Raw genomic sequence first — 24,245 nt, forward strand, 5'->3', positions numbered from 1 at the left:
ACACACACACACACACACACACACACACACACACACACACTTTCTCTGGCCCAGGCTCCTCTATACACTGAGCTCTGGAGGTCCCCAAGCTGATGGGAGAGTAGGAGAGAAAATGAAATGGCAAGAGAGATGGTGAGTCTGGTGGCTGGGGCTGGGCTCAGTATAGAAGGCTGAGATAGGTATGAAGCCCTGGGTCCCATCCCCTGCACTGCCAGTTATGGAACTAAAGGAGGCTTCAGCGTGTTTCCAGCCCTGTCCCTCCAGCACTAAGATGGTAGACCTGGAAAGCTCTGTGAATTTGCAGCCAGGGGACAGGTGCTAGACAAGCTGCCAGGAACAGCTAGAGGCAAGAAAAATGAGCCTGCTTGGGTGGGAGGTTGCAGATGAGGGCTCCCCTGGGTCATAAAGCCTGCCTGCTCTGCTGTACTTTCCTCTTTGCTGTCTGTTTCTGTTTCTGCCTGCTATGCCCTGGGCACCCCACTTCGGTTTTTACTCTCCAGGCTGAGGAGAAAAGAAAAACATTCGGTATTGTTGAGACTATAGGCATTGTCCTTGCTTACAGGTTATAGATTTGAGAGAAGGGGGTCAAAAGGAATGCTTACTCCAGCAGCTTTACTGAATGGTGGGTCCTATACAGGCAAAATGAGATTAGGAATTCCCTAAGGTTCTGGGTATTGGAGTCACATCACAGAGAAGGAGATAATCTGAACAGACTCTCACTAATGAAGGAGAGAAACAGGTATCCATGGCCGAGTCGGTAAAATCTCCAGGTGACGATATGGAGAGGCAGTCAAAGAAGATCTGGAAGATGTTTGTCATGGTTTCTATATGCTTGGACCAGGGAGTGGCACAATTTGGAGGTATGGTCTTGTTGGAGTAGGTGTGTCACTGTGGGTGTGGGCTTTTAATACCCACAGTCTTAGCTGCCTGGAAGCCAGTATTCTGCTAGCGGCCTTCAGATGAAGATGTGGAACTCTCAGCTCCTCCTGCACCATGCCTGCTTGGATGCTGCCATGTTCCCATCTTGATAATGGACTGAACCTCTGAACCTGTAAGCCAGCCCCAATTAAATGTTGTCCTTATAAGAGTTGCCTTGGTCATGGTATCTGTTCACAGCAGTAAAACCCTAGCTAAGACAATGTTCCAGTGTGTTCTTTTGTCTAGAGATGCCATAATCAACAAAGACTGTGCCATTACCTTTAACAGTCTCTCTATGCATGGGCCTTAGGAAAGAAATGCCTGGTATTTTTCTGCACATGCCTAGGATAAAAGGAAGACCTTTGTGGGAAATAGCAGAGAATACGAAAAACCAGCAGGGTAGAAAGTCTCCATCACTGTGAGCAGATCCTGGCGTGGCTAGAGAGCTAGATGGACTGCATTCTTGCTGGGTGAACAAGCTTGAGCCGCCATTACAGGTCCTTCTTTTCCTACATACTCCACAATTTCTGCCAAATGTTATCAATAAATGAAGCACGTTTAAGGCAGGCCCCAGAAGCAACAGTTGAGCACATAAATGTAGCACGAAACACTCTCCCTTCTAGGGCAGGAGAACTCTGGGGTTCTGGAGGCAGATTGCCTCATTCTCAGCACTTGGGTGATTCTCCTAGGTTCTTGATTCCCGTGGCTAAGGGGCGAGGGGTGGTATGTAGCATCTGGTTTCATTCATGTCCTCTTCCTGACAATACTTTTCCAGGTAGCCTACTAATCTCTGATCTTGCCCCTGGCTTGTTGCCTCAGCCAGGGCCTCTCCAGAAGTCAGAGGATGTTGTTTTCCTAGTGACTAAGTGTGTCCTTGCAGATGTCCACTGGGTATGCTTTTATCCCTTTTATCCTTGAGACTATAACCACTCTCCCTTTCAATTGGGTAACTCCAGCCCCAACGCTTTGGGTCTCTCTCTCTCCATTGAGGATTCACCATCTTTGTGCCTGGACATAGGGAAGAATCAGTTCCTACTGAAAAATGGGCAGAGCCATGGGAATGTAGCAGTGGCCTAAACGCAGGTCCAGCATGTGTCTGGAACCTTGGTTCATCGAATCTAAAGGACCCATATGAGCTGCATAGCCACATCCAGGAAACACTGACTTTGCTGGGTGATTTAGGATGGTGCTTAAGAGATGGACCCCACATGCAGAATCTTCACTGTCATTTCAAGCCATGTAGCCTTGGGCAAGGGGATTGGCCGATGTTCCCCAACAACTTGACTGGATTTAGAATAACCTAGAAACTCCTCTAGGAGTACCTGTGAGGTTGTTTCTACAGAGCTAGGTGGATTAAGTGGATAATCTAAGGAAGAAAGATCTACCTTGAATGTGGGCTGGGGTCCCAGAATGAGTTAAAAATAAAACACAAGAAACCAAGCCAAGCACTATCATCTACTTGTCTCCCTCTGCTTCCTGACTGTGAACGCACCATGACCCAGCTTCCTTACGTTCCTGCCTGCATACCTGCCCACCTGCCGGCCAGGCTGGACCATACCCTCAAACCATGTGCCAAATTAAGCCTTGCCTTCTCTAGTTACTGTTGTCTGGTATGTTGTCACAACAATTAAAAAAAAAGCAAGCCATTGTCGTGAACCTTACCTCTGAAAGGCTTTCGGAATACTAATCGAGACAGTGACTGCATGGGAGGATTGGCGTATGAGACTTGCGGAAGTCCTGCCCTTCCTTGGGATGCACAGGCGACTGGATTTATGGTCCCACCAAGAGTATTAACTGAGAGGACATTCCATAAAGAATAGCAGGAGCTCTAAGGAGCCAGGAAGAAAATGTGCAGTGTGATGTTTTATCCCCACCCTGCTGCAAACACCCCAAGAACAGCAGGCTTTACTGTTATATTCGAGGCTGCTGCCTCCTTCACCTTCAGTGTCCAACATCCTGCCCTGGTTCAATAAATCACAGTTGAGTTTTGTTTTGTTTTGTTTTGTTTTGTTTTTTAAATAACAGTTCCTCTTTTCATCCCAATCGACTACTATGGGTGGGGCTTTACATAGAGCAGGCACAAAAAAAATTAAATAATTAAATTAAAATTAAAATTAAAACAAAATCAAAACTACAGGTTGAACAGATGGGACAGTGGGAGAGGAAAAACTGGGGGAGTAGAGTTTTCCCAGAAATGGGGGAATGCTGGGATCAAAGAGATGGACTTGCGTTCGGTAGAATTGGAAGATACAGCTATGGTCTGGGAAAACAACCCTAACAATCCGCAAAGGCATAGGTGGCATCCTAGCTTCATTTCTGTTGTGACAAATATCCTAACAGAAAAGCAACTCAGGGAAGAAAGGGTTTATTTCAGCTTACAGTGTCAGGCTTACAGGTCATCGTTTTAGGGAAGTCAAGCTGGTTACTTCACATCCACAGTCAACAGTAGAGAAAAACAGATTCACCCATGTTGCCAGCTGCTTCTAGCTTTCTCCACCCCCACTGCCTAGGGAATGCTGCTGCCCAAAGGGGGCTGGGACTTCCTACCTCAATTAAAGATTAAGACAATCCACAGACAGGCCCTCCAGGTCAACGTAAGGAAGCCAATCTGGGAAGTCTCTCACTGAGGCTCTCTGCTCAGGCGATTCTAGGTTGTGACAAGCTGACATTTAAAATGAACCAACACAGGTAAGGAAATTGCTGCTGCTGAACCAGGGCCTTTAGATTAGCATGAAGGGGAGAGCGATGCCAGGATTCATTTGTTACATTCCCCTGGGTTCATCTACCAAAGCTTCCTTCCTGTTCTAGCTTTGGAGGTGGCTTCTGATACCTCACCAGGATGGCCCATTCTTTCAACATCTTGCTTCTCATTTGCAAGGGTGTGTGGGTGGGGGCCTGGCTGGCTATCCTGTCATTTCAGACTAATAAGGAGTCATAAAAGGTCAACCCTCAGCCAGTATGTAGCACCCAGAGAATGTAGGCTTTTGATGGTTTATGCAAAAGTTATCCTTGCCTTACAGCTTAGGAAATGTGAAACAGGGGCAATCTAAGGCATGGACATTTCATCTGAGACTCCTGTTGTAAAAGATAAACCTCCAAGAGACTGGGGAGATAGCTCAGTAAATAAAGTGCTTGCCTGGCAAGTATGAAGATCCAAGTTTGATACCCAGGATTTGTGTAATAAAGGTGGGTGTGGTAGCAGTCCCTTAAAAAAAAACCCAGCACTGGGAAGGTAGAGACAAAAGGATGCCTGGGGATAGCAGACCAATCAGTCTAGACTAATTCGTGAGCTCCAGACCAATGAGAGACCCCACGTCTCAAAAGACGTGGATGGCATCCCTAAGGATAATAACTGAGGTTGTCCTCTTGCCTCCACATGCATACACACACACACACACACACACACACACACACACACCCTCACACTCACATACAAGACTTCAGTACAAGCTGGCTTCTGTGAACAGGGGCTTTGCTGGCTCATACCAGCAAAAGAAATTTAATCTAGGCACTTATTCGGATGCCATTTATCCATAGGGAGAAGCTAAATTCAAGGTCCCAGGCCCGAGGGCAGCAGCTGAGAACTTCCCAACAGCTGAACAGCTTCGGTTGTAAACAGTTGTCTGAGTCCAGACATCTCAGGGGCAACTTCTCTATCTCACTGGCAGGGTCACACAAGTCCATGTTCCCAGGCCTAGGGAAAATGTTAACTGGTAGAGAATATAGAAACTGTTGTTATCTAAGCCAAGGTGCATAAGTTGTATATATCTACTATATCTATATCTATATCTATATCTATCTATCTATCTATCTATCTATCTATCTATCTATCTCTATCTATCTATCTATCTATATATATATATATATATATATATAACAAATTACCTGCTATTCCCTAATTAACCACATGCAGCTGACTTGCTACTTTGTCCCCTTCTCACTCAGAGCTCCGGACCAAATGTCTTGGAGGATGAATTAAGGACCTTGAGCTCCAGACCCAATGTCTAGGAGAATGAATTAAGGGCCTTGAAGCTAGGTGCCCTGGATAAGGCCCAGTTTCCAACGGGCACTCCCTTGTTTAACCTATAATGTCAAAAGACAATTGGATCACACTGCAGCTCACCCCAGCTTCCCTCTTGCTTTGTGTTCCCATTCTTTTAAAATGTTGTACAATCTCCCTTTGGGTCCATGGTTCACTCCGAACTGGCCATCTCCCTGAGCGCTCAGAAAACAAAAGCTTTCATTTTTAAGCTTTCATATCTGAAGTCTGAGTTTTCTCAGCTTCCACCCTAAACCCAACAGGTTCAGGTGCTGTTTTGGGTAAGCCTGGTTCAAATTCAAAAATCAATGTCTGGTTTCTCTCCTGCAGGACTGATCCCATTCTCAGTCCCTCCAGCAACTCATTCTCTCACGTTCAAATCCAGTTTTCCGGTAGAGCTGGGATACAGTCACATGGCTGGGTGGATGCAACTTCATAGGCGCAAGTCTTAGGCCAACCAATGCACAATGGAAGTACCTTGGTCAGCTTGGGAATAGGCTTAATTGTCAGGGACTGGAAGAAGCAGGGTGAGGGCAGGAGGGTCCACTTATCTATCAAGAGTGGGAGAGGAGCTGTTCCCCAAAGACATTTAAAGATGGATCCTCTACCGCTAAGATAACAAGTGTACACTATTGGAGCTCTTCCCTCCTGTGTTTAATTCATGTATCACACGTCCCCTTTTTGCTGTGCAGTCTTGTCTCTTTACCTAACAAGTGCCTGAGGGGGCCTGAGGAGCAGCCATCTTACTGCACAGTCATTTGTCTTCCTCCCTGTACTTCCTTTGCCCATGGGACTGCATCAGTCATAGGCAACAGGCTGCAACCAGGATTAGTTATCTTTTCATGTATTTGTTCCGTGGTAGGATCCTGGAGAGCAGAGGTCATGTCTTATTCATCTTGTGTCCCCCTTAGCACTTTGCCATGCTGTTCGGGGGGGGGGGGGGGGGGGGCATAGCAAGATAGTCCATAAATCTGCTGACAGATTGAACGACTGATTTATATGCCGCTAGAGCCAGAGGTAGATGGAATCTTGATTCAACTACAAAACGACAAAGAAAAAGGCCTGTGTTCACCACATCATTTCTGAGAGATTGCACATCTTCTCTGGACTAAATAATGTTGCTGAGGTCAAGAGAAATACCCTCTGTGCAGCCCAGTTTCCGCAACTGGTGCCATTTCTATTTCTAAGGGATTGAGTGAAGGCCCAAGGAATGTTGGTCTTAGCTGCCCAGCCCCCTGAGGAGATCGTATCTTCTGACTCAGGCTCTGTAAAAGGGAACAGGTGCAGAGGTGGAGGAAAGGGCTCACCACAGTCACTGAGGGAGGAGGGAGCAGGTGTCAGCCTTCAGAGGCTGCGCCCCAGGCAAAGAGCCAGAGCCCTAGGGAACCTGCCACTGACTGTGCTGTTCCTACATTTTAATAGTTTCTGTTTGCAGCCCTCTGTTAGTTTTGGGAATCCCTGTCTACTTTCTGGAACCCCTGTATAATTCCCTCATAACCCAGCACAACATGGAGAGGATAAAGGATCAAAGTTAGATCACTTTGTATACTCAAAGCACCCTCAGTGAAAGGCTATCTTGGTTCAGAAGGCTCAGTGACTAATTTTGCAAATACCTTGCAATCCCTTCGAACCAGGCGATTTGTTCCTCTGTGGCCCGTGCCCACACACAGCTTTCAAAGAGGGAGGCCCAGTGACTTGCCCAGTCTTTCAGAGGCTTCTTCTAGCTTGTCACCAGTCACCAAATGTCACATTCATGAGGGGGAAGGATGAGAAAGTGTTGTTGGTAACAGAATTGTAAAACAGAAGTTGGAAGTTGGAGCAGAGAAGGAAGGATCCAGACCCGGGAAAGGAGAGTAGCCCGAATAAGTGTCTGCACTGGCCACCAGAGTCTCGCCCTCCACGCTGGCTTGCTGGAGGGGGGAGGAGGCGGGGCCTGGTTTGAGGCTCCACCCTATGCCGCTCCCTTCCTGGAGGTCCATGCCCTCAGAAGACCCCGCCCCCTGCCCAGCCCCCGCCTCCGAGCCCAGAGACTCCGCCCTTCACTCAGATCCCGGAAGCGAGCTCTGCTCCGCCTCTTCCGAGCCCGGTCACGACCTTGAGACCCGGAATCGGGTTTCCGAGCGTGCCGGGCCTTCGCCGGCCCTGGTGCCCCTTTCTCGCCCGCCATGGCAGCGGCCCGGAACCTGCGCACCGCGCTCATATTCGGAGGCTTCATCTCCATGGTCGGCGCCGCCTTCTACCCCATCTACTTCCGGCCCCTTATGCGGCTGGAGGAATACCGTGAGTGACCTCTGACCCCGCGCAGTGGCTGCTCCCGAAGCCCTTAAGCCCCTACCCTATCTGTTCAAGGAGTGCTGAGAAAGGAGGTGGACTTAGGAGTGAGGCTACCCGGGTTCCAGGCTTGCCCAGTGCAGCCCAGTGACCTCGGACAAGTGGCCCTCACCTCTGACTTTCAATGTTGAGGCTGTAAATATCTATTGCAGGATCAGCATCAGAACTGTGGAGCATCTTAGGGGTCACAGAGGTGATGTGTATGAAAGCGGCCTGCACATAGCAGGTCAACACTAACACTAGTTCACACACAGTTAATATATACTGAATATTTAATGTTTTGGATTAGGCATATACCGAACCGTTGACTTTGCACAGCCTTCCCTTGAGGTAGATGCTACCCATTTTACAGATGGAGGTCACACAAACAGTAAGTGGGGAGGGAAATGTTCTAACCCAGGCATCTGTCTGCAGAGCACCCCCTCCATCCACTGAGTCTGAGATGGTGCTATAGTGGGGAGCCTTGATCATCCTGAGTTGAAAGGTGTTTTTACAGCGCATCATTGCCATCCCCTAAGATGTCTTGGAGCAGAAATACTTCAAAGCCAAACTGTTAACCTGGGTTTTGAGTTTTTCCTCCAATCGTTTTTTTAGATTCTGCTGGTTTCCTTCATTTTAAGCTGGTTGCTCACATGACAATGGCGAACGTCCAGGGAGTCATTTTCCTCCTTAATCATTCAGGTCCGATCATTCTAAAAGCCACACTCTCCTTCCTGGAGACCTATACCTCAGCAAGGATTAGCACTTTGATACATCTGAAACCATCTGTCAGAGAGGAGAGATGAGGCATTAGAGGATCATTTTGTTCTCCAGGAAACCTGAATCATCTTGAAAGATGGAAGAGGGCCAGCCCAGCCCCAACCCCCACCCCACGGGGAATATTAGCTGAGGCCGAAGCTTGGCGATTTGAAGCTTCATGTAAATGCTCTGACCATCTCCAGTGCCGTAGCACTTGGTTTCTGGAGGCATGAATCCCCTCGCAGCTCCTCTTCATCAGCTCAGACTGAAATGGTCTCTGCGCTTCCTGCCTTCCAATCCTCCAGCATGCCGCGCCATGTGTGGAAGGAACTCGGGCTTGTGTCAGGTCCTACAGAATTTGTCTCCATCCTGGATGGATCCCTGCCCCGGGCTATTTTATTACAGCTTCTAGAGTTGAACTTGAGACAGAAAGTCTGCCGTAGGTTCCCTGAGAAACATCCCAATGTGGTTCTTCTTAGTCACTGTGTTTTGCCCTGTACCTGGAGATGGTTCGGCTTGTCACAGCTAAGGGAGAGGAGGGGAGGTGAGCAAGCTATCCACCAGATAGGATCCAGGATAATTTTTCCATGATGCACAGAAGCATCACAATGTGAGGGCTGCCCTGCTCTTAGTCGGCCAGTCAGGAGGAATCACGCCTTCCTGCATGCCTTCCAGGAATACTTCCCAGGCTTTGGCTGGCAGGTCAGGCTCTAAGGCTTTCTACACCCGCTTACTTTTTAGCTTATGTTAATTCATTCGACCAACTTCAACCAAATGTTATAACTACATCCTTTCAAAAAGTGAATAATACTGAACAGCTAATTTTTATGGGAAGGTTTTTTTTTTCCCTACCCTTCCAAACACTTCAACTCTACCAAGCCATTTCATGCTCATAATAACCATATTAGCTGGTGGACTAGTTAGCTGAATAACTTGTAGGCAGGGAATTTCCTCACTCTGAACCTTGCCTGTTCCCCACCTGTGGTGATGGTGTTTGCTGAACTGAATTTACAGGCTTGGGGTGAATTAAGTGAGGTATTACTTGTTGAAGTCCCTAATCTAGTCTCATATTAGGAGTTGTACAAAAAACACATTTTAAAGGAGGGCTTGGTAAGGAATGAGACATAAGCCTAAGGCCGACTGACCGGTAGGAAGCATGTCCAGCTGGCTCAGTGTGTGCTCAGGAACTGGGAACCTGCCCTGCAGGTGAGCTTCACAGCCCATTCATTCAGTGTTCCATATTTATAGTATTTAACTGCGCTCCTTTCCTATGCTCAGAGGCCGGATTTTAGCTGTCATTTGTGCCTGGTAGAGTTTAGATGTGGGGCAGACCTGGGCTGGCTGCAGCCTCTTCCCCTGCCACCTTATTCTGTCCTGGCCATGTGCATTTTGGGTAGTGTTTTAGCCCAAGCATTCCCTGCACCATTAGTCACTGACATCTTTACTCACCAACTCTTTGTTTTTCCCATATGCCCCTCATGCTTTTCTTGTGTGCATTATTACTTTATTTTAAAGCTTAAATGTGTGTTGTTGAGGGGTGCACATATGGCAGCTTATGTGTGGCGAGATTGGAGGACAACTCTGTCGCGTCACTTCTCACTCCCCTGCTTTAACATGGGCTGTGGGGGTTGGATTTAGGTCATTGGGCTTGAGGGGTAAGTGCTTTACTGGCTGAGCTGTCTTGCTGGCCCCAGTTGAGGGCTTTCTGAAATACACCTGGTACTACTTCTTTGGTGAGAATTTGTAATGGGAACCTGCTTTGGTTTGTTAGGAAATGTGGAGCCCTCCGGGTCGTTGGCACTGGTCCTGCCATTTGTCCTTCAAGGGCAGTCATCTGGCTTGCTTAATTAAAACCCTGCAGTTACCCACTGCTATCCTCAAAGTCTAGCCCAGTGGAGGTTATTGAAGTATTTTAACAAGTGACTAGATTCACTGTGCACCAGCCTCAGTACCACTGTGGGGAAGAGGGACCCGAAGGGAAGGAAAGGGGCAGAAAGATTGGTATTGAAAAGCACTATCATTTTTTAGCATCAGGAAGTGGTACCCAGCCTGTACCAGAACACTTTAGGTACTGGCGGACTAATGCACAAGGACTTGTGACTGATGAGCCTTGTCTCAGTGCTCTGTTGCTGTAAAGAGACATCATGGCTGTGGCAACTCTTTTAAAACAAAGCATCTAATTGGAGCTTGATGACAATTCCAGAGATCCAGTCCATTTTCCTCATAGCAGGGAACTTACAGCACACAGACAGATATGGTATTGGAGAAGTAGCTAAGAGTTCTACATCTGGATCTGTGGGCAGCAGGAAGAGAAAGCTACTGAGCCTGGATTGGGTTTTTGAAACCTCAGTGCCCTCCCCTAATGACGTACTTCCTGGAGGTATGTGCCACACCTACTCCCAACAAAGCCACACCTCCTAACTCTTTCATATAGTGCCACCCCCAGGTGACCAAGCACTTAAATATATGAGCCTATGGGGGCCATTCGTATTCAAACCACCACAAGCACCCAGGGTGAGGAAGAATGGCTCCCATCTGCCTGACTCCAGCAACTAGAAGGTGGTCCTGGTAATGGTGGCAACCAATTGGAAGGCAGCCGTTTGAGGGATGAGGATAAATAGGCAGCACCACTGTGGCTCTGGTGGTTGTCCAGAGGCAGGCAATACCCAGTCTGAAGTTGGAGGAGGCTGCCAGCAGTGTGCATTGGGTGCAGAAGACATAGCGAATGCTTAGAAGAACACCAGCATGTGAAGGGATGATAAGTAGTCAGCAGAGAAAAGGCCCTCAAAGGAGCCTCAGATGAGGCTTAAAGTTAAGGGAGCCCCATAGCATCAAGAAGACATGATAGCTCTTCATGGAAGGGGTGTGGCCTCGAGTTAGGTTGTTTGGGAATAGTAGAGGTAAGTGAAAGTATCCATTAATTGTATGAAAGAGGTGATAAAAATAAACTTGGCTAATGCTTTCAAGTGGTTTGAAAGTGAGCAAGAAGATTGCAGCAGATTAAAGAGTAAGTATGCAGTCTGTTAAATGGAGCAGTCTGTTGGTAGGAACATGGCCACCCTTGAAGCAGGTCGAGCGAGGGACTAGGAAGAACAGAATCTTGTTTTTAGTTTGTGCTGGGAGCCATGGGAACACCAGGAGAGTCAATGAGGTGCAGGAGAGAGGACAGTCTTTAGAGTGAGGTAACATGGTCTCCTGAGCTCAGGCAGACACAGCCTTGGGCAGAGTCAAGGCACCTGTTTCCACAACTCTAGAGAAAGGGCAGATGTGGATGCAGGAACATGTGGCCCTGCCATAGTGAGTCGTGAGCACCATAGGTCACAGCTTCTGTTGTCTACCACAGGATGGCAAATCCTCTGTAAGTGAAGTGCATTGTCCAAGTGTTATCTACTAACTGCCCAGGATCCTTTAGCTTTTCCTGCCTCTGATGAGACTGACAAGATGGCTCATCAGCCATTTGTTGCCAAGCCTGATAACCCGAGTTTGATTCCTGGATGCTGCATGGTAGAAGGAAAGAGCCACAGGATTTCAGGGAGGGGTCCAGCAGCTTTCAATTAGGGAACCGTCCTACCTCATTCATAGGGAGAATAAACATCAGATGGGATGCTTACGAGAAGGACTTTGTATTAATATAAATAGTGATTCAGTAGCCCAGGGAGAGGTGATTCTCAACTGTCCTGAGGTGGACAGTCTGTCCTAGAGTGCTCTTTGCTGGGCTTCTCTGTCTGTCCTTCCATCTGAGCTGTTGGTTTGCTTCTGCCTCTCACTGCTTCTTAATTCCTCCTCGCCTCTGACTGCCTCGCGTACATTTGTTATTCATTCAGATTTGGTTCTTAGGGGCCCAAGCCATGTAGAGTCAAAGTGTCAGGTCCCTCAGGCCAGCCAGCATGTGGGAAGTTGGGGCCCAGCAGAGAGTATAGGGCTGAGCAGGTCCCATGACTTCTGCTCTAGTATGCTAAACTCCTGTAGGCAGCAGGAATGAGAAGGAAGCTGTCGGACAGAGCAAAAGGGAGCCTAGAGATAGCTGTGTAGCAGGCTACCGTGACAAGTGTGTCTCAGTGCACTCCTTTTGACATTCAGTGTGCTCTTTAGCTCTCTCACTGACTCGTCAAGACTTGAATAACAGTTGTTCAATGGAGTGAGTACAAGGTCAATCCATCCATGATAGCACACATCCTATTTTAACTCTTGGGGAGGTGGCAACTGCCAGACTGCCTGAAGCCAGCGGTTTGGGTACAGTTCTGTTGTGCTTCTGGAGGGAGCCCAGGCGTTGCTTTCTTTCCCCCTTTCTTCCTGTTGCTGGCAGGGTTTGTCTGAGGACTTAGTGAAGCCTGGTATGTCTTATATCCTACAAGCAGTCCAGTTCCAAGGCAGACTCTTTAAAAATAGCATGTATTTCAGGCATCAAACTCAAATAGTGAAGTAGGATAGAGTAAGCAGGGAGGTTTTGTTTGTGTTTTTTGTTTTTGTTTTTTATCTTGATCTTTCCTAGGTTTCCTAGGTCTGATATAGAGAACTACAAAACCATGGGGGGGGGGGGTTGTTTTGTTTTGTTTGTTTTTTACCAGAAATCCCAGAGCTCATTTATTGCTGGCATTTGGCTGCATTATCCAGTGCATGTTAATTGCTGGGTGGACACTAGACCCTGGCTCCCTGACCTTGTCCACTTAGTGCCCTGTCGGGGTGCCTGTAAGAGACTGAAGCTTCGGGGCAGCAGTGACTGGTTCCTTGAGTGAGCTGGAGGAGACCTGATTCTCCCGCTTCCGCCTGTGTTCTTCTTGCTGTCCCTTGCTGCCCCCAATTGAAACTGTGTTGTATATCTGATAGAACAAGATTACCAGAAATCACTTGATGTGCAAAATGCCTTTCATGTAAGGGCACTTTCCCTATTACATGCCAGGTGCTTAGAATATGCTTTTCACACCATTCACCGGGTAATCGAGCAGAGTGCAGAGACAGGCTGAAGTCCTGTTGCCTAACTGGCATTTCACAGCTCTCTGTATTCAGCCTGGTTTGGGTGAGTGTGCAGGCACATTTACAGTGCAAAGACAGTGACTGAAGTGGCCACTAGTTCCAGCTCGGGTGAGCTGCAGCAGAGGTGTGGCCCACACCAACAGTTCCCTCACTGCCCACTCTGAAATGGTACCTTTGGTCTCAGCCAGCTGTTTCACACTGCTGTTCTGTCCCCTTGGCCAGCTGCTTCACACCTGCTATTCCATGTCTGGCCCAGTGCCCCCCACCCCCTGCCAGCTGCTTCACACCTGCTGCTACAGCTGTGTGTTCTCCTCAGTCTGAGTTTCAGTCACCCTTCTGTCCCTGTGTCCTCTTGGATTTATGACCATTTGGTGTCCTTGGTCACTGTTTCCCACTTGGTGTTTGTGGTTCCTGGCTGCTCCAGCGCACTTTGGGTTCTGGACTCTCCTGTAAATGGACTGCAGAGCCTAGTCAGCAGCAGCACAATGGGACTGCCAAGGAAGTACTTAAGTCTGACCAGCTATTTTTAAACAGGTAGATGCTTGAAGCAGCCATCCTGGAATGGTCATGTGTTATTGGACTTTCTTATCTGGCTCTTTTGCAGTTGCACATTTTTTTTTTTAATTAAGAGAGAGCTCAAGTGACAGAAAAGATCCAAGGATAGAAGCACAAACTCCTGTGCCCTTCACATGGATTTGCTGGTGGTTAACAATCACTGTGTGTTCTCCTTCCATGCTCACTAGACTGCAGTCATCACCATTATTCTGTGCGCCATTTGAAAGGGGGTTGAAGACATTATGAGCTTTTATTCCTAAGTACTTGAGCCTGTTTTTGCTGAGAATAAGGACATTCTTTTACCTCATCACAGTGTAGTTAAGAATTCAGCAAATTTAATATTGATACAACACAGCTGTCTAGTACAGAGACCATATCCAAATGCTGCCATTTGTCCCAATTACGCCAGGTTCTGACTTGCCTTCTCTTCAACTGCTGATTGTGGAAGGAGATGGGGAAGTAGATGGAGTCTGGCTTTTCTCTGCAGGCTTGCCTGCTGGTGCTTCATTAGAGCGTCCTCGGAAAAGCACTTGGGAGTCTGAGTTTGTGTGATGGTCAGGGTTAAATACAGCCCAAATTGCACGACAGATTTATCTCCCACTGCAAACCTTTCCGCATTCTCAGACTTAAAGTTAGGGAGATTCTTTTACTACCACACAAAGTCAGCCCCCCTGCATGTATAAACAGCCTTAATAACATTCCGTGGCCCTTTGACTAGAGAGAACTATCCTCTATTAAAACTACAAATCAAATCTCAGCCTTAGCACCAGGGGGCAGAGTTGAGCTTGCCAGGATACTGGAGTGGGGAATTTTCTAACTCTGGGCCCACAGTTGGGTTTTAGGCATTTTACATGGAAACTTGCTTACAGCTGAAGTCGGTAATTAGCTTATTTGTTCACATAGCTAAAGCCTCCTCCTGCCTCCACTGCTTTCATGAGGTTCATAGATGTTTGCTGTTCCCCCAGTGACAACAAAATGGAAACCTGTCAGCTTCATCAGGAAGAACATGCTAAATCCTGAGAGACAGATTTCTGTTTTCCCATTAGCAGATTCTGCATTCTCACATGAGGTGTCTTTGTGTGGTCTTCTGAATTTCCATAAGACTTCCTTGGCCTCAGAGTATTTATTAAAACATTAATGGATCAGAGAAGCAGGTGGATTTAGATAGGAGCTAATACCGGTTATCACTTGTCAGGAACTAGTTGAGCCTGCCTGTCCAGGCCAAGCCACTGAGGTGGCTGCGTCAGGACCCAGATTATGAAGAGATTATAGCCTACTTAGAACAAATCGCCAGCATGTCTAGCCTCATTAGCAATTAGCAAGAAGGTGGTGAGACAGGGATTCCTCCTTCACATGCTTCTCTACTGCATGGCGAGAGGTTGGAGCACAATTAAGCATTCTGTCCCTGCCACCTAGCTAGCAGCTTCCTCCCAGGGATTCCTGGCAGCCTTCCAGCATCCTGGGCTCTGCAGTGGTACCTGCTTCTTAGGATGGCCAAGTTTCTTTTGTCTGTGCATCTAGAATGCTTCATAACAATTATTTTTCAAACTTTACCTCTTCCTGCTTTCACAATATTAGCGATACTGTAGGTCTGGAAAAAAAAATCTATTTTTGTTCCTGGCAAGACTCATGCCAGTATAATGTTTTGCGGGCTGGGCACTAAGCACAAGTTTGAGACATCCATACTTAGAGATTTCGTAGGGCTCAGGTCTGCAGAATATGATGTCTTCTAGAATGAAAACACCTGTGTTTTTAGGTGTCATTATCCCCTTGACTTGGAGACGGTCTGTTGGCATCTGCAGGTCCATAACATCTGTATGCCATTTACCTGCTAGTTCGAGAGAGGCACTGTGAACCCACTAGGCCACTGGGAATAGGTGGCCCACTATGCGTTGTCTTCTCCCTGCCTGTCTTAGAATTAGACATCAAGGTTCCCACAGCCCCTATTACCTAATAAAGTTAGTATTGATAACACTATCAGGTAAGTCATTTAGGATTGACTTTCTGTTCCAACAATAGTTTGGAGCTGGTAACTATCAGAGTTGGTGGAACCCTGTTTCTTGTACTCGCAGCAGGCCTGTGAAGGTAGACAGACAGACTGGTCTGATAGCAAATAAGAGCTGAGAGTGCCTATAAAGAAAACAGTCGATCTATTAAAACAAAGGTCTGATGACTGCATTTAATCACTGCAACTTAGGAGTCAACATCCTTGGCGCCAAGTCTTTCTTCTAAAAAGCCATCATTTGTCAAGACACTTAAAATAATAATTCTTTGTTGTCACAGGCTTCGGGTTTCTTCCAAACCACTTAGAAAGATGTGGCTGAGAACTTGAAGCCCACACTCATAAAATGCTTGATTTCTCTTGGCCTCTGCCTGTTGTGCATCTCCAAAGTGCCGGGCTTAGCTGCTGCAGCTACAGCGAGCTCACTAATTGGCACAGCACCTGCAATCAATTAGGGAAGCTTCAATTATCCAAACCAAAGCCACCCACCCAAAGATTAATTTTCTGCTCTATTTCCTATCAAAAACATAGCATATTTAGCTTGGAGTCCAGTCTTGCGTGGAGTGTTTTTAGCCACTGTTTTCCTGATAATTGTGCCTGTCCCTTCTTTGCAGCATTCCTCTTATAATGACACACCCACCAGGTCTTCAAAACTGTTCTTTCTGTTGTATTGTGTCCCCTCCAAAATGCTGAGATCACAGAAAAGAAGATGTTGGCTGGGAGCTTTTTGTTTGAAGTGTGACTATTTTTGCATCTAGGATCTAGCTTCTACAACCTAAAAGCTTTAAGTAATGATGTCCCTGAATTAAATCACACTCCTAAATATGCTTTGTAACTGGCCCGTGTAAATAGAAAAAAATATGCCCACACCTCCTTTCTAAAGAGTAATTATTTGTTCTGTTGTGTTTCTCAGAGAAGGAACAGGCTGTAAATCGAGCTGGTATTATCCAGGAAGATGTGCAGCCACCAGGTAAAATTTCATACAATCCCCTTCTGGGGCACGTGGCATGAGTGTTTGCTTTCCTGTGGAGTGGGAGTGGTTTTTCTCTCTGGAACCTGATATCATTCATTATATTGCGATAGTTCCTACCTTGTCAGGGCTATCCGAGACTTCATGCTAATATTTCAGTGCCTAGTACTTTTCACAAGGTTGCTGGGCCCTCCTTTATACTTGGTAAGTGGACATCAAATAGAATTAAGTATGCAGCAGATCACCTGCTTTGTAGACTCCTATACCAAGCACCTCTGTAAATACCACCCTCATGGGCAGATAGTGTTTAAGGGTGAGCTTTGGGGTTCAGTTTCCTATAGAATTTCTCAAAGCTCCCTTCAGGGATGGGTGGGATATTCCTTTAAAATGGTACAAGTTGGCTATGTATGAGAGATTTTCTAGCTTATTAACCAAACTCCTGCAGTCTGGTGGTCCTAGGCTAGATCCATTTCTTCTTAGCAGGGACTAGTTCCTAAGCCTTTAAAAAAAAAAATCCCTCTTAGCTGCCATGGCTGCCTCTTGCAGGGTTCCAGTGGCTGCTCTCACCCATTTTAGTGTCTCAGCCACATGGAAATTGCATGGCTCAATTTCCACATCATCTTGTTTGTTTGGGATCAAAGGGGTGTGTTCAGTCATTTAACAATGAATCCTGATAGGGTATTTGTGGGGTTTTTTTCCCATAGGGCTGAAAGTGTGGTCTGATCCGTTTGGCAGGAAATGAGGCTGTCAGCAAGTCTGATGGAGAAAGTGGACATCTTCATCCTGTGCACTCCACAGTGGGGACAATAGATGGCTCACTGTGGCAGCCTGGCTGGAGAGGGAACTCTCATGCTGCTAGCCTGAGCCCTTGTGATAGAGACTGTATGCAAAGACAGTGCTCCCCCTAAGTCCCTGGAGGACCTGAACAGATGACACCATTAGGAAGCGCCTTGCAGCTCCATTGACTTTGTAGGAGCAGCGCCAGCCTGCAAGGCTGTTTGTGGAGGATCTGCTGCTCATGCAGTCTTTATCACTTCCCAGCTGTGATGTGAGCACAAGCAACCTGTGGGCTCAGGGTCCACGGCTGCTTTGACACCTTCTGAATAAGCGATTTCAGTGCAAACAGCCTTGCGGAGCTGCCTCTTTGAGGAGGTTTCAGTTGATAACGCTGTTTGAAAACAGGATCCTTGGCACCGTTTCAGAAACTACACTGCTCAGCTTAACCATCTCATTGAAAGTCACTGTGTGTGGAACTAAATAGGAAGCAAGTCACACTAGCCTATACCACACACAGACTCCTTGCATGGGGCTGCGGGTATTAAAACGGTTTCTCTTAGTTTGCTGTTGTGTACTGTCTTTATATTGTGTGTGTGTGTGTGTGTGTGTGTGTGTGTGTGTGTGTGTGTGTGTTTTATTTGTGTGGGTGGTGTTTGTTGGCTTTGAACTTTGTTTTTTTGAGAATGGGTCTGTCAGACCAGTCAAGCCTTGAACTCCTAGAGATCCACTTGTCATTGCCCAGTAAAATTTTCTTGTAAATTGAATTCTGATGTGAAGAATTAGTGCTATTGTCTAGATTCTATTTGAGTAGATACCATGTAGTGATACCTATTTGTAGACAAGGTGAACGGCACACTTATTGTGACACTGTTATCTTAGGTTCTCCAGAGGAACGGAACCGATGAAATGTATATTATGATTTATTAGAATGACTGACAGGCTGTGGTCCCCCTAATCCAACCACGCCTGTCTGTCAATGGAAAGCCCAAGAATCCAATAGTTGTTCAGTCCAAAAGGCTAGACTTTAGTATCCACCAGGATCCTGGAAAAGTCATCTGTAATACCAACAAGAGCAATGGCAAGCAGGCAAGGAGCACGAACTTCCTTGCATGTCCTTCATACAGGCTTCCACCAAAAGGTGTGGCCCAGACTAAAGGTGGGTCTTACCACCTCAAAAGCTTCCCAGTTCAAATGACTCAGTTAAGAAAAATCCCTCACAGGTTTACCCAACCACCTGGGTTTTAGTTATTTCCAGATCTAGTCAAGTTGACAGCCAAGGATAGCCATCACCGCTGTTAATGGAGTGCCCGTTATCTACCAGGTTCCTCACTAGGAGTTGGAGCAGTGACAGTAAGAACCGGTTTCCTCTTGATGTTCTTATTTTTTCCCTCTCTTGCTTCCATGTTTTTGGTTCTTTCTATGTCTGTCTTCTGCCTTCCCCTCCTACCGATGCCTCCCTTTTCCTTCGATCCTCTTTCATTTCTGGTGCTCTGCTGCCTACCTTAGCCTCCGGAGGCTACATGACTTGGAACTGAAGAGCCGGTCTGTTCTTAGCAGAAAGCCTTAGTTTCTGTAGCCTGTGTTTTCACGAGGTGCTGGGTGGCATAATTTCATAATTGTCAACTTGGCATTTTCTTAACACACTGCTGGCCCAATTATGTAATGACTGGCAAACAGAAATGAGATTGATAGTCCTAAAACCAAAGCCATCATTTTGGGGAGACATTGCCTAACATGTAATTGACTTTCAGTTAACAACCCAATAGAGGGAGCTGACTAATTAGTTGCGCATTTGCCTACTGTTTTCCTTGGAGGGGGCACCAAGAAGTTATGTAATTTAAAGTCAAATCGTGCAGATGCTCAGTTGAGCCTTATGACTGAGTACATCTGTTTGGGAGGACTTCTGGGCCAAAGGACTGTGGAAGGCGACTGTGTCTCCTGAGTAAGACCTTTGTCCTGGGCCTACCTCTCCCTGCCTTCAGTCTACCTCTCTGCAGCGTTACAAGGGCCTCTGTCACCTCGATGCTTGGATGGAGTAGGAGCATTGTGTGTATCAGACAAGCCTGCAGAGGGCTGCCCATGGCTGCCCCAGGAGTGGTGAGAGGCCTGGTGAGAGACGCCTGAGTGAGGATGGCCTGAGGGCCTCACGATCCAGGAGTCCTAGTGTGTGCCCCTCTCCCAGGACAGTGATTGAAGCACTTTGTTTGCAAGAGGCAGCTTAGGTGCATTTAGGAAACAGGTCTGCTATTGACTAGGTACATCGGATTCTAATTTGGTGATTTCCTGGGGAGGGTAATCATTTCCCAAGTGCTTTGAACGGCAGCACTTCCTACTGTCGCCTTTCTGGGACTAGAGACTTCCCCTTTAGGGGGAAATCAGATCATTACATCTTAAACCTTTTGATCTCTGGATAGCTTTACACTTTTTAACATACACTGTCTGGAGGCTGTAAGCAGGAGAGCAGTGGAGGGGGCACCCAAGATCCTGCTTTGCCCTCTGCATGCACATGCAGCATAACACATTTTTAAAAACTCCACATTGTGACCATGCAAAGTATACCTATAGAAAAGTTCACTGTATTACTACAATCTAAAAGCAAAAAAAAAAAAAAAAAAAAAAAAAAAAAAAAGAATTACAATACTTAGGCTGGTGAGATGGCTCATCAGGTAAGAGCACCGACTACTCTTCCGAAGGTCCGGAGTTCAAATCCCAGCAACCACATGGTGGCTCACAAACACCCGTAATGACATCTGATGCCCTCTGGTGTGCCTGAAGACAGCTACAGTGTACTTATTTATAATAATAAATAAATCTTTGGGCCGGAGCGAGCAGGGACAGAGTGAGTGGGGCTGACTGGATCGAGCAGAGGTCCTAAAAGTCAATTCCCAACAACCAGGTGAAGGCTCACAACCATCTGTACAGCTACAGTGTATACTCATATATGTAAAATAAATAAATAAATCTTAAAAAAAGAATTACATTACTTAGAAAGCATCAATTATGATTATATAGATAAATAGAATGTTGTATGAGAAAGAGGCTGGGGAAACAGTTTAGTGGGTAAGATCACTTATTATGTAAGCATGAGGACCTGAGTTCAAATCTGCAGCAACCATGTAAAAAGCTGTGACATGGCCACATGCACCTGAAACCCCTGTACTGTGAAGGAAAGACGAGAAAACCACTGAGGATTACTGACTGCCAGTCAAGCTCCAGGTTCAGTGAGAGACCCTGTCTCAGAAATAAGGTGGCAAGGAAAGGGCAGGATAGCTAGGCCCCATTATGGCTTCCATTCATACTTGTACCCACATATATACATATATGTATGTACCCTCATATATTTTGTATACATGCACCACATAGCACTTATAAGTACTTGTCAATATTTGTCCCAACAGAAGACCTTTGCATTGTCATATTTTTCTGCCTTGGATCTGTTTTATTATTTCTCCATTCTAATGAGGGCATGGATGGGGAAATGCCCTCGGGGAGGTTTTGAGTTCCTGCTCCTCAGTCAAACCTTTTGAAGATTGTGTGGTGGAATCGCATCCATTGCCTCAGCTGCTTAGTTGTCCTGAATGTGTTCTGCAGTGTTGGAGGAGGTTGTAACAGGAGAGGAGGAACTGAAAGCATACCCGCTGTTACTGGGGTAAAGAAAGCTCCAGCCAGCCATTCAAATGCCCAACAGGACCTCCTGTGGGTACAATTTTAAGCCCACAGCCAGAAATAGCAACACTGCTGAGCAGTTGCAAATTTCAGCCTGTGAACACTGAAATGTGTAACAGGACCGTTCCGCTGGCTGATGAGAACTCAAACACTGTGGCTCTGCTCTATGAATGGCCTATGGATACCGGAGAGATGACTTGGGTTAAGGGTAAAGCTGCTCTTTCCGAGGATGCAGTTTGATTCCCAGTACCACATGGTTACTCACGGCCCTCTAAATCCAGTTTAGGGCCTCTGATGCCCTCTTCTAGCCTTTGAGAGCCCCAGTCACGAATGTGGTAAGCACCCGTGCAGACAACACGCTCACACACACAAATAAAACTTTCAAAGAAGTGCCTGTGAGTGTGCGGGATGTCCGTGGTCACTATGGTCACCTCACCCCCTTCTCTTCACACCATTTTCTTCTTCTCACTTTAGTTTTAGTCTTAGACTATTAGATCCTTCATTTAAGATGAGGCATGGCATACACGATTCAACTGAAAACCCACTTATAGTTAATAGAGGAGATGAAGTAAAATCATAAAGATTAAAATGATACAGAACGTTAAAAGTACCTTTTTAAAAAAAGTTTATACATTTTTACAGTGCTGAAAAACAGCCTTGAAAAAGCACCTAGAATTCAGACATGTGGTGGCAAGTGACAGAGCTGTGGTGTGGACAGAGCTCTGGATGCCAACGGTGGCCTTGTTTTAGATTCAGCTATGTATGGGGATCATCACATTATGGGCTTTACCTGTCTGAATTCTCCCACCTGTCGGCGCAGCGCACAGTGGGCACTCACTCCATCAATACTAATGGACGGGATGGTTACTTGAAAGAATGAGCGAAAAACTGGACTTAAGGACATGAGCTGCTTAAATGTCAGGCAGATTTTTTTTTTTTTTTTTAAATTTGATTTGGTGGGAGATGTGAAAAACTGTAAGCGGGAAGTTTCCTGAAGACTTCAAAACAAAGCCTTAATCATAGTGGTTAGCAGTGTAGTTAGACTGTTGTTTCCTACCCAAAATGAGCAACGGACACAAGATCAAGATAAAAAAGCATTTGGATTCACTGGCATGTGATAAAGATTCTGGTCGGCATCTTGCATCATTGGTGTGTTTTATTTCTACTGCAGTTAATTTCATTATGTTTTGCAAAGGTCCCCAGGAGAACGGGAGTTAGAAATAGACAAAGAATTAGGGCCTGGTTCAATCATCAGAATGCTTGCTTGGCATACTTGAGGCTGTAGGTTCAATTCCCAGTATCACATAAGTGTGGATGTGCTAGCCCACATGTGCAATTCCAGTGCTCACAGGTAGAGGCAAGAGGATCAGAAGTTCAAGGTCATCTTCTGTTGTATAGCAATGAGTGGGGCAGGAAAGATAAAAGGGAAGGAAACGAGGGAAGAAAAGAAGAGAGAGAGGAAGAAAGAAAAGCAAAAGCTGTGGGTTCCAGTCCCAGGAGTGCAGTGTGGCAGGAGGGAGTTTCCTCTCCCTGGGCCTGTTGTAGTAGGGTAGCATCCCCGGAAGTTCTGATGAAAATCCCTTATTCACTGCCTTAGCCCACACTTGCAGTGAGCATGCACTGGTGAGGCAGTGGGGGGAACCCCGGTGCATCCTCCTTTTGCTGGTCCCTGAGGCTGAGGTCTCTGAATCGGGGATCTGGGCAGTGGAGTGAAAGCTGAGTCACCCTTCCTGACCTCTCTGTTGATAGGTGATAGCTGGACTCATCTCACTGGTCTTCCATGGGTGCTATAAGGAGCTGCCCACTTGACATCTTTGATCCAGAGACTTCTCTGTGGGGCTGCAGGTAACCACAGTAAGAGCTGAGAACTCACATTGATTGTCTGAAAATTTTCACATTGAGTTTCTTCTTGCTGTGCTTCTCGGGTTTTCATAAATTGATAAGTACTTTTTTAAGAAGCTGTATGATACTAACAAAAATCTGGAAGCAGTAGAGCCATATTTAAGTGTGATGAGCCTGTGAGACGGTTATTTTAAAATATGTTTAGATTTTACTAATGTTTTCCTAATGTTTTCATATGTATTATTTATAATTATGTGCACATATGCCTCTTCTTATATATGTTGATATATGTGTGCCTGTGTTGAACGGCATTAAAGATTTCAAAATATGGCCAGTCACCAATTAATTGCTTACTAGCACATCTACTTATTAAATATTTATTGTGTGCCTAAAAAGCAACAAAGCAATAAAAATAATTATGCTTGGAGGCCTTAAAGAAGAGTAGCACTGGCTAAGCTGGACTGTCACAGATGTTTGCAGCTGTCTTTCCCACCACCTTTCCTGTAATGTCTATTCCACCCTCTTCCCTTTTCTGCTTCTGTTCCTGCTGTGGATGGAGCTGGCTTTATCCCATGCTACAGGGGTAGATATGTGGTCCAGGCTGTCCATTCAGAACACTGGACAGTCTTCCAGGATTGGATTCAGAATGAGTATGTGTTAATCTTGCCAGCCAACCTTGTGTAGTCAAATGAATAGTCAGGAGGGTCTCTTGTTCATTGAGTTTGCAGCTTTTGGCAGCCATGTTGGCATAATGAAGCAACTAACGTCAAAGTTAACTCAGCCAGGATCTGAGGACTTGGACGCACTTGGGTCTGGAGCAAATCAGGCTAATGATGAATAAATAAAATTCGTTTTTAAAATCTTCTCTTGTACCAATGTTGACTGGATTTTTTTTCACTCTCCAAACCCTCCTTGGGGTTGTACACAGGCCCTGAACAGGTTTGGCAAGTGCTCTACCTCAGAGCTATATATCCCCTGCATCCAACCTCTGGTACACTTTCACTGTTGAGACAGGAGCTTGCTAAATTGCCCAGTCTGGATGTAAATTTGCTCTGTTAGCCCAAATAGGTCTTCATAGACGGATCACAATCCTAACTCGACCCCCTCAGTGGCCTAGATCACAGATCCGTGTGGAGAGGCCGGTAGCTTTTGGCACTCTATTAATAGGACAGCAATCTAGACATGTGTCTCCATTTTATATTTTTACTCTAAGCTTTGTCCTGTAATGAATTTCCATAATGAATTTAGAAAGGAGCTGTCCTTTCTAAAAGGTACCAGATATTATTACCCCTGATACCATTTACCCTTCTCTTGATGGCTTGGTGGGCATACAGACTGGGTCCCCTTTCTGGTCCTTCTCTAGAGGGCAGAGGGGCCATTGTTGCTGGTGACATCTTTGACTTTCCTGGTTTGTTTGATGTGTGTGTGTGTGT

General features: G+C 46.2%; 1 protein-coding gene across 2 annotated transcripts; it reads left to right on the forward strand.

Moving 5' to 3' along the window:
* The first annotated feature begins 6,976 nt into the window (after positions 1-6,976).
* On the forward strand, positions 6,977-17,866 carry Smim20 (small integral membrane protein 20). Of its 2 annotated transcripts, none has more exons than XM_031342290.1 (3): positions 6,977-7,237; positions 16,471-16,527; positions 17,263-17,866. In XM_031342290.1, the coding sequence occupies exons 1-3, from the start codon at positions 7,123-7,125 to the stop codon at positions 17,433-17,435; spliced, it is 345 nt and encodes a 114-aa protein (XP_031198150.1). In that variant the 5' UTR covers positions 6,977-7,122; the 3' UTR covers positions 17,436-17,866. The 2 variants fall into 2 exon arrangements, with proteins under 2 accessions (XP_031198150.1, XP_031198151.1); XM_031342291.1 differs by having other exon boundaries at positions 6,978-7,237; positions 17,232-17,865.
* The last annotated feature ends 6,379 nt before the right edge of the window (positions 17,867-24,245 follow it).

This window comes from Mastomys coucha, unplaced genomic scaffold (genome assembly GCF_008632895.1).
Source record: "Mastomys coucha isolate ucsf_1 unplaced genomic scaffold, UCSF_Mcou_1 pScaffold22, whole genome shotgun sequence".
NCBI lineage: Eukaryota > Metazoa > Chordata > Mammalia > Rodentia > Muridae > Mastomys > Mastomys coucha.

What these genes read in the sequence shown, in the direction of transcription:
- Smim20 (XM_031342290.1), top strand. Translation starts at nt 7,123, where the DNA reads ATGGCAGCGGCCCGGAACCTGCGCACCGCGCTCATATTCGGAGGCTTC. An exon ending in TATGCGGCTGGAGGAATACC is followed by an intron (nt 7,238 to 16,470) that starts GTGAGTGACCTC and finishes TGTGTTTCTCAG; the next exon opens with AGAAGGAACAGGCTGTAAAT. An exon ending in GGAAGATGTGCAGCCACCAG is followed by an intron (nt 16,528 to 17,262) that starts GTAAAATTTCAT and finishes TCCGTTTGGCAG; the next exon opens with GAAATGAGGCTGTCAGCAAG.